This window comes from Poecile atricapillus, chromosome 32 (genome assembly GCF_030490865.1).
Source record: "Poecile atricapillus isolate bPoeAtr1 chromosome 32, bPoeAtr1.hap1, whole genome shotgun sequence".
Taxonomy (NCBI): Eukaryota; Metazoa; Chordata; class Aves; order Passeriformes; family Paridae; genus Poecile; species Poecile atricapillus.
In genome coordinates this window covers 267,143-278,475 of record NC_081280.1, presented here as the reverse complement: position 1 = coordinate 278,475, position 11,333 = coordinate 267,143, and the positions used below count along the sequence as shown (strand labels likewise).

Here is an 11,333-nt window from a genome sequence, read left to right as displayed (position 1 = left end):
GGAATATTTGGGATTTTTTGTTTTGGAAATCTTTGGAATTTTTGTGATTTTTTGGGATTTTTAGTGATTTTATTTTTCTTTTTTGGGGATTTTTTTGGGAAATTTTTGGGGATTTTGGGGGGATTTTGGGGGGGTTTTTTGGGATATTTTTGGGGAATTTTTCGGGATTTTTTGGGAATTTTTGGGGGGATTTTTGGGATTCTTTTGGGAATTTTTGGGATTTTTTTTGGAATTTTTGGGGATTTTTTTTATTTTTGGGGGATTTTTTTTTATTTTTTGGGATTTTTGGGGGATTTTTTTGGGATTTTTTGGGGAATTTTTTGGGAATTTTTCAGGATTTTTTTGGAATTTTTTTTTATTTTTGGGGGATTTTTTTTTGAATTTTTGGGGGGGATTTTTTGGGGAATTTTTGGGAATTTTTGGGGAATTTTTTTGGAATTTTTTGGGAATTTTTTTGGAATTTTTTGGGAATTTTTGGAATTTTTTGGGGGAATTTTTTGGGGGAATTTTTTGGGATATTTTTTGGGAATTTTTTGGGGAATTTTTTGGAATTTTTTGGGAATTTTTTGGGAATTCTCCGCTTTTCCCGCCTCCCTTTTGGCGGGAACCCAACCCCGTGGGCGTGGCCTCACCCCCAAACCCCGCCCCTTGTGACGTTCCCCTCTCTGATTGGCCACAACCCCACCTCCAAATCTCGCGCGAAGTGGGCGTGACCTCCCCTTTCCCATCACCCCCCGCGGCCGCCGGGCCCGAACCCGGAAGCTCCGCGCGCCAAAAATTCCCAAAAAATTCCCAAAAAATTCCCAAAAAATTCCCAAAAATTCCCAAAAAAATTTTCCGGGATCGCGGCCCCTCCCCCCCGGGCCCGCCATGACTTTGTTCCACTTCGGGAATTGCTTCGCGCTCGCCTATTTCCCCTATTTCATCACCTACAAATGCAGCGGCCTGTGAGGAACTGGGACAAACTGGGACAAACTGGGAGGGACTGGGAGGGACTGGGAGGGACTGGGAGGGACTGGGAGGGGGTTGGGAGGGGTTAGAAGGGGATTGGGGGTTACTGGTTTATACTGGTTGGGTGTTTGGGGGTTACTGGTTTATACTGGGAGGGGGCTGGGGGTTACTGGTTTATACTGGGAGGGGGCTGGGGGTTACTGGTTTATACTGGGAGGGGCGGTGGACTGGTTTGGACTGGTTTGGACTGGTTTGGACTGGTTTGTTTGGGTTTAAAGTGGTTTAAACTGGTTAAACTGGTTTATACTGGTTTGTACTGGTTTGTACTGGTCTGAACTGGTTTGAACTGGTTTGTACTGGTTTGTACTGGGAGCAGGTCGGAGTACAGCGCCTTCTGGCGCTGCGTCCAGGCCGGAGCCACCTACGTACTGGTGCAACTGGGAAAGGTGGGGGAGCAACTGGGAGCAACTGGGAGCAACTGGGAGCAACTGGGAACCCCCAAAATTCCAACTGGGAGCAACTGGGAACCCCCAAATTTGAACTGGGAGCCCCCAAAATTGAACTGGGAGCAACTGGGAGCAACTGGGAACCCCTGAAATTGAACTGGGAGCAACTGGGAGGAACTGGGAGCAACTGGGAGCCCCCAAATTTGAACTGGGAGGAACTGGGAGCCCCTGAAATCAAACTGGGAGCAACTGGGAGCGACTGGGAACCCCCAAAATCCAACTGGGAGCAACTGGGAGCAACTGGGAACCCCCGAAATCAAACTGGGAGCAACTGGGAACCCCCAGAATCAAACTGGGAGCAACTGGGAGGAACTGGGAACCCCCAAAATTGAACTGGGAGGAACTGGGAACCCCCAAATTCCAACTGGGAGCGACTGGGAATCCCCAAAATCAAACTGGGAGCAACTGGGAGCAACTGGGAGCAACTGGGAGGAACTGGGAACCCCCAAAATTGAACTGGGAGGAACTGGGAGCCCCTGAAATCAAACTGGGAGCAACTGGGAGCAACTGGGAACCCCCAAAATCAAACTGGGAACCCCCAAATTCCAACTGGGAGCAACTGGGAGGAACTGAAATTGAACTGGGAGCAACTGGGAGCCCCCAAAATTCCAACTGGGAACCCCCAAAATCAAACTGGGAGGAACTGGGAGCCCCCAGAATTGAACTGGGAGGAACTGGGAACCCCCAAAATTCCCAAATTTCCCCAAAATTCCCCCAAATTTAACTGGGAGCAACTGGGAACCCCCAAATTCAACTGGGAATTCCCAAAATTCCCCAAAATCCCCCAAAATTCCCCCAAATTTCCTGAAATTCCCCAAAATTTCCCCCAAAATTCCCAAAATTCCAACTGGGAACCCCCAAAATTCCCAAAAATTCCCAAAAATTCCCAAAATCCCAACTGGGAACCCCCAAAAATTCCCCAAAATTTCCCCAAAATTCCCAAAATTCCCCAAATTCCAACTGGAACCCCCCAAAATTCCAAAATTTCCCCAAAATTCCCCAAAATTTTCCGGAATTCCCAAAATTCCCCAAAATCCCAACTGGGAACCCCCAAAAATTCCCCAAAATTCCCCAAAATTCCCAAAATTCCCCAAAATTCCAACTGGGAACCCCCAAAATTCCCAAAAATCCCCCAAAATTCCCCAAAAATTCCCAAAATTCCCCAGAATTCCCCGGAATTTTCCGGAATGTTCCGGAATTCCCAGATTTCCCCTCCCCCCCCCCAGATGCTGTTCCTGGCCACGTTTTTCCCGACCTGGGAGGGGCCCTCGGGCGGATACGACCTGGTGGGGGTGAGTCCAGAATTCCCAAAGAATTCCCAAAAAATTCCCAAATTTCCATCCCAAAAGTTCCCAAAAAAATTCCCAAAAATTCCCAAAAAATTCCCAAAAAATTCTGTAAAAAAAAACCCCAAAAATTCGGCAAAAATTCCAAAATTCGCTTCGGAATCCGTCCCAAAATCCCCCCAAAAATTCCCAAAGAATTCCCAAAGAATTCCCAAATTTCCATCTCAAACCTTCCTGAAAAAATTCCCAAAAAATTCCCAAAAAATTCCTGAAAATTCCCAAAAAATTCCCAGAAAATTCCGTTTAAAAATCCCCAAAATTCAGCAAAAATCCCCCCAAAAATTCCTTCAGAATTCCCCAAAATTCGCTTTGAAATTCGTCCCAAAATCCCCCCAAAAATTCCCAAAAATTCCCCAAAAATTCCCATCCCAAAATTCCTTCAAAATCCCCCCCAAATTCCCAAATTTCCCTCCCAAATTCCCAATTTTTCCCCCCCAAAATCCCATTTTTTCCCCCAAATCCCCAATTTCCCTCCCCTAAATTCCCATTTTTTCCCCCCAATTCCCATTTTCCCCCCAAATTCCCAATTTTCCCCCCCAAATCCCCATTTTCCCCCCTAAATTCCCATTTTTTCCCTGAAATTCCCATTTTTCCCTCCCAAATCCCCGTTTTTTTCCCCCAAAATCCCATTTTTTACCCAAATCCCCAATTTCCCTTCTCCAGTTCCAATTTTCCCCCCCAAATTCCCATTTTTTCCCCCAAATCCCCAATTTTCCCCCCAAAAATTCCCATTTTTTCCTCCAAAAATCCCATTTTTCTCCCCCCAAAATTCCCGTTTTTTCCCATTTTTCCCGTTTTTTTCCTGTTTTTCCCGTTTTTCCCGGTTTTTCCCGTTTTCCTCCCGTTTTTTCCTGTTTTTTCCCCTTTTTTCCCGTTTTTTTCCTGTTTTTTCCCCATTTTTTCCCGTTTTTTCCCGTTTTTCCCCCATTTTTTCCCATTTTTTCCCGTTTTTCCCCATTTTTCCCCATTTTTTTCCCTTTTTTTTCCCTTTTTTTTCCCGTTATTTCCTGTTATTTTCCCGTTTTTTCCCATTTTTCCCATTTTTTCCCATTTTTCCCCGTTTTTCCTGTTTTTTTCCCTTTTTTTCCCTTTTTTTTCCCTTTTTTCCCGTTTTTTTTCCCGTTTTTTCCCATTTTCCTCCCGTTTTTCCCCCTAAAATTCCCGGTTTTTTCCCATTTTCCCCATTTTTCCCCGTTTTTTCCCATTTTTCCCGTTTTTCCAGGAATTCCTGCGTGCCACGGTGGACGTGGCCGATCTGGGGGGGCTCCAGCTGGCCCTGGGCCGGGGCGGGGGGAGGGGCGAGCTCCGCATCCTGGTGGCCGCCCTGGGCTGGGCCAGCGCCGAGCTGCTGACGGCCAGGTGGGAATTCCGGGAATTCCGGGAATTTTGGGGAATTTTGGGAATTTTCTGGGAATTTTTTGGGAATTTTTTCGATTTTTTTTTAATTTTTTTAAAATTTTTTTTCGATTTTTTTGGGATTTTTTTGGATTTTTTTTTGATTTTTAGGGGGTTTGGGATGGGGCAATGTGGAATTATTCATGGGAATTCCGGGAATTTTGGGAATTCTGGGGATTTTCAGGAATTCTGGGAATTTTTTGGGAATTTTCGGGAATTTTTTGGGGAATTTTTCTGATTTTTTTTCGATTTTTTTAAAATTTTTTTGGGATTTTTTTGGGATTTTTTTGGATTTTTTTTTAATTTTTAGGGGGTTTGGGATGGGGCAATGTGGAATTATTCATGGGAATTCCGGGAATTTTGGGAATTTCGGGAATTTTTTGGGAATTTTGGGAATTTTTTGGGATTTTTTGGGGGGAATTTTTTTGGAATTTTTTGGGATTTTTGGGGATTTTTTGGGGATTTTTGGGGTTTTTGGGGGAGGGTTGGGGGAGATTTGGGCTGGGCCAGCGCCGAGCTGCTGACGGCCAGGTGGGAATTCCGGGAATTCCGGGAATTCTGGGGAAATTTGGGAATTTTGGGGAATTTTTTGGGAATTTTTTCGATTTTTTTTTTATTTTTTTTGGATTTTTTGGGGATTTTTTGGGGATTTTTTTCAATTTTTTTTTAATTTTTAGGGGGTTTGGGATGGGGCAATGTGGAATTATTCGTGGGAATTCCGGGAATTTTGGGAATTCTGGGGATTTTGGGGAATTCTGGGAATTTTTTGGGAATTTTCGGGAATTTTTTGGGGATTTTTTTCTGATTTTTTTTCAATTTTTTTTTTATTTTTTTTCAATTTTTTTGTTAATTTTTAGGGGGTTTGGGATGGGGGAATGTGGAATTATTCATGGGAATTCCGGGAATTTTGGGAATTCTGGGGATTTTCGGGAATTCTGGGAATTTTGGGATTTTTGGGAATTTTTTGGGATTTTTTTGGGATTTTTTGGGATGAATTTTGGGAATTCTGGGATTAATTTGGGAGGAATTTTGGGATGAATTTTGGGAATTTGGGGTTGAATTCCGGGAACTTTGGGATTAATTTGGGATGAATTCTGGGGTGAATTTTGGGGTGAATTCCGGGAATTTTGGGATTATTTTGGGCTGAATTTTGGGAATTTTGGGATTAATTTTGGGATTTTTTTGGGCTGAATTCCGGGAATTTTGGGATGAATTTTTGGGATTAATTTGGGCTGATTTCCGGGAATTTTGGGCTGAATTCCAGGAATTTTGGGATGAATTCCGGGAATTTTGGGATTAATTTGGGATGAATTTTGGGCTGAATTCTGGGAATTTTGGGATGAATTTTGGGCTGAATTTTGGGGATTTTGGGATGAATTTTGGGCTGAATTCCGGGAATTCCGGGATGAATTTTGGGCTGAATTCTGGGAATTTTGGGAATTCCGGGAATTTTGGGCTGAATTCTGGGAATTTTGGGCTGAATTTTGGGAATTTTGGGCTGAATTCCGGGAATTTTGAGATTTTTTTGGGATGAATTTTGGGAATTTTGGGCTGAATTCCGGGATTTTTGGGATTTTTTGGGGCTGAATTCCGGGAATTTTGGGCTGAATTTTGGGAATTTTGGGCTGAATTCCGGGAATTTTGAGATTTTTTTGGGGTGAATTTTGGGAATTTTGGGCTGAATTCCGGGATTTTTGGGATTTTTTGGGGCTGAATTCCGGGAATTTTGGGCTGAATTTTGGGAATTTTGGGCTGAATTCCGGGAATTTTGAGATTTTTTTGGGGTGAATTTTGGGAATTTTGGGAATCCCGGGCAGGTGCGTCCCCCTGTGGGTCGGGGCCCGGGGGGTGGAGTTTGACTGGAGACACCTCCAGATGGGACTGGACTCCAACATCAGCCTGGTGAGAACTGGGGGAACTGGGACGGACTGGGACGGACTGGGAGGGGACTGGGAGGGACTGGGAGGGACTGGGATGAACTGGGGGAACTAGGAGGGAACTGGGAGGGACTGGGAGGGGATTGGGAGGGACTGGGATGAACTGGGAGGGAACTGGGAGGGGATTGGGATGGGATTGGGAGGGACTGGGATCAAACTGGGAGGGACTGGGATGGACTGGGAGGGACTGGGGGAACTGGGAGGGACTGGGAGGGAACTGGGAGGGGATTGGGAGGGAACTGGGAGGGGTTTGGGAGGGAACTGGGAGGGACTGGGAGGGGATTGGGAGGGGATTGAACCAAACTGGGATGGACTGGGACGGACTGGGAGGGGATTGGGAGGGACTGGGATGAACTGGGAGGGACTGGGAGGGGATTGGGAGGGAACTGGGAGGGGATTGGGATGGGATTGGGAGGGACTGGGATCAAACTGGGAGGGACTGGGGGAACTGGGATGGACTGGGAGGGAACTGGGACGGACTGGGAGGGGATTGGGAGGGACTGGGAGGGGACTGGGATGGACTGGGAGGGAGTGGGATCAAACTGGGAGGGACTGGGATGAACTGGGATGGACTGGGGGAACTGGGAGGGACTGGGAGGGGATTGGGACAAACTGGGATGGACTGGGATCAGACTGGGAGGGACTGGGATGGACTGGTTTATACTGGTCGTAACTGGTCCATGCAAGTTTATGCGGGTCTATACTGGTCCATACTGGTTTATGCTGATCCATACTGGTTTATACTGGTTTATACTGGTTTATACCGGTTTTTACTGGTCTATACTGGTTTATACTGGTCCATACCGGTTTATACCGATTCATACTGGTTTATACTGGTTTATACTGGTCCAGGTGCGCACGGTGGCCGCGGCCGCTCTCCTCTGGGCCTCGGGGCGCCACGACCTCCCCTCCCCCCTGCGGCTGCCCCTGGGGGGGCTCCTGGCGGCGACGGCGTACGAGGGGTTCCTCAGCGGGTATGGGGGAGGGGCCATGGGGGAGGGGCTGGGGACGGCGTACGAGGGGTTCCTGAGCGGGTATGGGGGAGGGGCGGGGGTGGGGGAGGGGCTGGGGGTGGGGCTGGGGGGTGGGGGAGGGTTGATGGGGGGTGGGGGAGGGGCGTACGAGGGGTTCCTGAGCGGGTATGGGGGAGGGGCCATGGGGTGGGGGAGGGGCAGCAGGGTGGGGGAGGGGCTGGGGGGTGGGGGAGGGGCTGGGGGGTGGGGGAGGGGCATACGAGGGGTTCCTGAGCGGGTATGGGGGAGGGGCAGGGTGGGGGAGGGGCAATGGGGGAGGGGTGATGGGGGTGGGGGAGGGGCGTACGAGGGGTTCCTGAGCGGGTATGGGGGAGGGGCCATGGGGGAGGGGTGTACGAGGGGTTCCTGAGCGGGTATGGGGGAGGGGCAGCAGGGTGGGGGAGGGGTTCCTGAGCGGGTATGGGGGAGGGGCGGGGTGGGGGAGGGGCGTACGAGGGGTTCCTGAGCGGGTATGGGGGAGGGGCAATGGGGTGGGGGAGGGGTTCCTGAGCGGGTATGGGGGAGGGGCAGGGGGTGGGGGAGGGGCTGGGGGTGGGGGAGGGGCAGCAGGGTGGGGGAGGGGCGTACGAGGGGTTCCTGAGCGGGTATGGGGGAGGGGCAGGGTGGGGGAGGGGTGATAGGGGAAAGGCAGTGGGGGAGGGGTTGCTGAGTGGGGATGGGGGAGGGGCAATGGGGGAGGGGCCGGGAATTCCCAGAGGAGTCTCTGGCAAAAAGGGGGCAGAGCTTGAGGGGAAAAGGGGGGGGTGGGGGAGCCTTTGTGGGCGTGTCCGGCTCTATGCAAATGAGGAGGGGGCGTGTCCCGGCCCCTCCCCGCTGAGGCCACGCCCCCTCTCTCTCTCTCTCTCTCCCCAGGTGGGCGGGGCAGGCGCTGGGCCTGGGGCCCTGGGGGGCGCTGGGGCTGCGAGCGCTGGGGGCGGCGGCGCTGGGGCTGGGGGCCCTCAGACTGCTGGTGCCCCTCCTACCCCCACCCTGAGACACCTGGAGATACCTGTGATACACCTGGATACACCTGGAGATACCTGAGATACACCCAAACACACCTGGATACACCTGAGATACACCTGGACTCACCTGTGGGGGCGGCGGCGCTGGGGCTGGGGGCGCTCAGACTGCTGGTACCGCTGTTACCCCCACCTTGAGACACACCTGGACACACCTGGATACACCTGGGGACACCTGAGATACACCCAAACACACCTGAGATACACCTGGACTCACCTGTGGGGCTGCAAGCGCTGGGGCTGGGGGCCCTCAGGCTGCTGGTACCACTGTTACCCCCACCTTGAGACACCTGAGATACACCTGGACACACCTGGAGACACCTGGAGACACCTGGAGATACCTGGAGATACCTGAGATACACCTGGACTCACCTGGATACACCTGAGATACACCTGGATACACCTGGAGACACCTGAGATACACCCAAACACACCTGGATACACCTGGACTCACCTGTGGGGGCGGCGGCGCTGGGGCTGGGGGCGCTCAGACTGCTGGTACCACTGCTACCCCCACCTTGAGACACCTGGAGATACCTGAGAGACACCTGAGAGACACCTGGATACACCTGGATACACCTGGAGATACCTGAGATACACCCAAACACACCTGGAGACACCTGAGATACACCTGGACTCACCTGTGGGGCTGCGAGCGCTGGGGCTGGGGGCGCTCAGACTGCTGGTACCGCTGTTACCCCCACCTTGAGACACCTGAGATACACCTGGACACACCTGGAGACACCTGGAGACACCTGAGATACACCCAAACACACCTGAGATACACCTGGACTCACCTGTGGGGGCGGCGGCGCTGGGGCTGGGGGCGCTCAGACTGCTGGTACCACTGTTACCCCCACCTTGAGACACCTGGAGATACCTGAGATACACCTGAGAGACACCTGGATACACCTGGATACACCTGAGATACACCTGGAGACACCTGAGATACACCTGGACTCACCTGTGGGGGCGGCGGCGCTGGGGCTGGGGGCCCTCAGGCTGCTGGTACCGCTGCTACCCCCACCTTGAGACACCTGGACACACCTGGATACACCTGGACACACCTGAGATACACCTGGACTCACCTGGATACACCTGGACACACCTCAGATACATCTGGACTCACCTGTGGGGGCGGCGGCGCTGGGGCTGGGGGCGCTCAGACTGCTGGTACCGCTGTTACCCCCACCTTGAGACACCTGGACACACCTGGATACACCTGGAGACACCTGGATTCACCTGGGATACACCTGAGATACACCTGGATACACCTGGGAGCACCTGGGGATACCTGAGTGAATACAGATGCACCTGGATACACCTAAAATACACCTGGGAGCACCTGAGATACACCTGGGGACACCTGGACACACCTGGGGACACGTGGGGACACCTGAGCGAACATGGGCAGACGTGGGAGCACCGGAAATACACCTGGACACACCTGGAGACACCTGAGATACACCTGGATACACCCGGAGACATCTGAGATACACCTGGACACACCTGGAGACACCTGAGATACACCTGGACACACCTGAGTGAATACAGACACACCTGGATACACCTGGGGACACCTGAGATACAGCTGGACACACCTGGACATACCTGAGATACACTGGGACACACCTGGGGACACCTGGGGACACCTGAGTGAACATGGACGGACGTGGGAGCACCGGAAATACACCTGAGATACACCTGGACACACCTGGGCACACCTGAATACACCTGGGAGCACCTGGGACACACCTGGATACACCTGGACATACCTGAGTGAACATGGACACATGTGGGAGCACTGTAAATACACCTGGAGACACCTGAGATACACCTGAGATACACCTGGACTCACCTGGACACACCCGGAACACGCCTGAGTGAATACAGACACACCTGGACGCACCTGGATACACCTGGATACACTTGAACGAACATGGATGGACGTGGGAGCACCGGAAATACACCTGGATACACCCGGACACACCTGAGTGAATACAGACACACCTGGATACACCTGAAGCACACCTAAAATACACCTGGACACATCTCGATACACCTGGACACACCTGGACTCACCTGGGGTACACCTAAAATACACCTGGATACACCTGGACACACCTGGGTGTTTATTTTTGGGGTTCAGGGGCAGGAATCGAGTCCAGGTGTGCTGGGGAGGGGCCCAGGTGACATCACAGGTGTGCAGGTGACATCACAGGTGAGCAGGTGACGTCACAGGTGAGCAGGTGACATCACAGGTGTGCAGATGACGTCACAGGTGACATCACAGGTGTGCAGATGACGTCACAGGTGTGTCACTGGATCTCAGGTGTGCAGTGGGCGTGGCCCAGGTGTCCCCCCCAGCCCCGCCCTGAGCAATAAACACACCTGGCCACACCTGGAGGAGTCACCTGTGCCTTTATTGGGGGGGACGGGGGGATCCAGTCCAGGTGTGTCAGTCCAGGTGTGTCAGTCAGTCCAGGTGTGTCAGTCCAGGTGTGTCAGTCAGTCCAGGTGTGTCAGTCATTCCCAGGTGTGTCAGTCAGTCCAGGTGTGTCAGTCCAGGTGTGTCAGTCAGTCCAGGTGTGTCAGTCCAGGTGTGTCAGTCCAGGTGTGTCAGTCAGTCCAGGTGTGTCAGTCATTCCCAGGTGTGTCAGTCCAGGTGTGTCAGTCCAGGTGTGTCAGTCATTCCCAGGTGTGTCAGTCCAGGTGTGTCAGTCCAGGTGTGTCAGTCCAGGTGTGTCAGTCATTCCCAGGTGTGTCAGTCGGTCCCAGGTGTGTCAGTCCAGGTGTGTCAGTCGGCCCCAGGTGTGTCAGTCAACCCAGGTGTGTCAGTCATTCCCAGGTGTGTCAGTCCAGGTGTGTCAGTCGGCCCCAGGTGTGTCAGTCAGTCCAGGTGTGTCAGTCCAGGTGTGTCAGTCGGCCCCAGGTGTGTCAGTCCAGGTGTGTCAGTCCAGGTGTGTCAGTCGGCCCCAGGTGTGTCAGTCCAGGTGTGTCAGTCCAGGTGTGTCAGTCGGTTCCAGGTGTGTCAGTCCAGGTGTGTCAGTCAGTCCAGGTGTGTCAGTCAGTCCAGGTGTGTCAGTCGGTCCCAGGTGTGTCAGTCGGTCCCAGCCCTGAGCAATAAACACACCTGGCCACACCTGGAGGAGTCACCTGTGCC

At 51.9% G+C, this 11,333-nt stretch overlaps 2 protein-coding genes and 1 long non-coding RNA gene across 5 annotated transcripts; 2 read left to right on the top strand and 1 right to left on the bottom strand.

Annotated features, from left to right (window-relative positions):
* Positions 1-725: 725 nt before the first annotated feature.
* On the top strand, positions 726-8,146 carry TMEM147 (transmembrane protein 147). Of its 2 annotated transcripts, none has more exons than XM_058860065.1 (7): positions 726-947; positions 1,328-1,397; positions 2,684-2,749; positions 4,026-4,162; positions 6,016-6,100; positions 6,988-7,088; positions 8,022-8,146. In XM_058860065.1, the coding sequence occupies exons 1-7, from the start codon at positions 871-873 to the stop codon at positions 8,140-8,142; spliced, it is 657 nt and encodes a 218-aa protein (XP_058716048.1). In that variant the 5' UTR covers positions 726-870; the 3' UTR covers positions 8,143-8,146. The 2 variants fall into 2 exon arrangements, with proteins under 2 accessions (XP_058716048.1, XP_058716047.1); XM_058860064.1 differs by having other exon boundaries at positions 6,988-7,109.
* Positions 8,147-8,153: 7 nt separating this feature from the next.
* Positions 8,154-11,025, bottom strand: LOC131590154 (uncharacterized). The gene is made up of 10 exons (XM_058860057.1): positions 10,295-11,025; positions 10,213-10,242; positions 9,424-10,028; positions 9,300-9,372; positions 9,218-9,258; positions 8,750-9,124; positions 8,615-8,718; positions 8,543-8,583; positions 8,482-8,501; positions 8,154-8,303 (listed from the first exon to the last, which is right to left on the bottom strand). The coding sequence occupies exons 2-10, from the start codon at positions 10,220-10,222 to the stop codon at positions 8,274-8,276; spliced, it is 1,299 nt and encodes a 432-aa protein (XP_058716040.1). The 5' UTR covers positions 10,223-10,242; positions 10,295-11,025; the 3' UTR covers positions 8,154-8,273.
* On the top strand, positions 10,852-11,315 carry LOC131590163 (uncharacterized). 2 transcript variants are annotated; one of them, XR_009279994.1, is made up of 3 exons: positions 10,887-10,962; positions 11,019-11,083; positions 11,117-11,315. It is a non-coding gene; the product is annotated as an uncharacterized LOC131590163 (long non-coding RNA). The 2 variants fall into 2 exon arrangements; XR_009279995.1 differs by having other exon boundaries at positions 10,852-10,929; positions 11,019-11,315.
* Positions 11,316-11,333: the final 18 nt, after the last annotated feature.

What these genes read in the sequence shown, in the direction of transcription:
- LOC131590154 (XM_058860057.1), bottom strand. An exon ending in TGTATCTCAGGTATCTCCAG is followed by an intron (nt 8,719 to 8,749) that starts GTGTATCCAGGT and finishes GGTGTCTCTCAG; the next exon opens with GTGTCTCTCAGGTATCTCCA. An exon ending in GTGTCTCCAGGTGTCTCCAG is followed by an intron (nt 8,304 to 8,481) that starts GTGTGTCCAGGT and finishes GTGTGTCTCAAG; the next exon opens with GTGGGGGTAACAGCGGTACC.
- TMEM147 (XM_058860064.1), top strand. Translation starts at nt 871, where the DNA reads ATGACTTTGTTCCACTTCGGGAATTGCTTCGCGCTCGCCTATTTCCCC. An exon ending in GCGGATACGACCTGGTGGGG is followed by an intron (nt 2,750 to 4,025) that starts GTGAGTCCAGAA and finishes CCGTTTTTCCAG; the next exon opens with GAATTCCTGCGTGCCACGGT. An exon ending in GCCGAGCTGCTGACGGCCAG is followed by an intron (nt 4,163 to 6,015) that starts GTGGGAATTCCG and finishes AATCCCGGGCAG; the next exon opens with GTGCGTCCCCCTGTGGGTCG.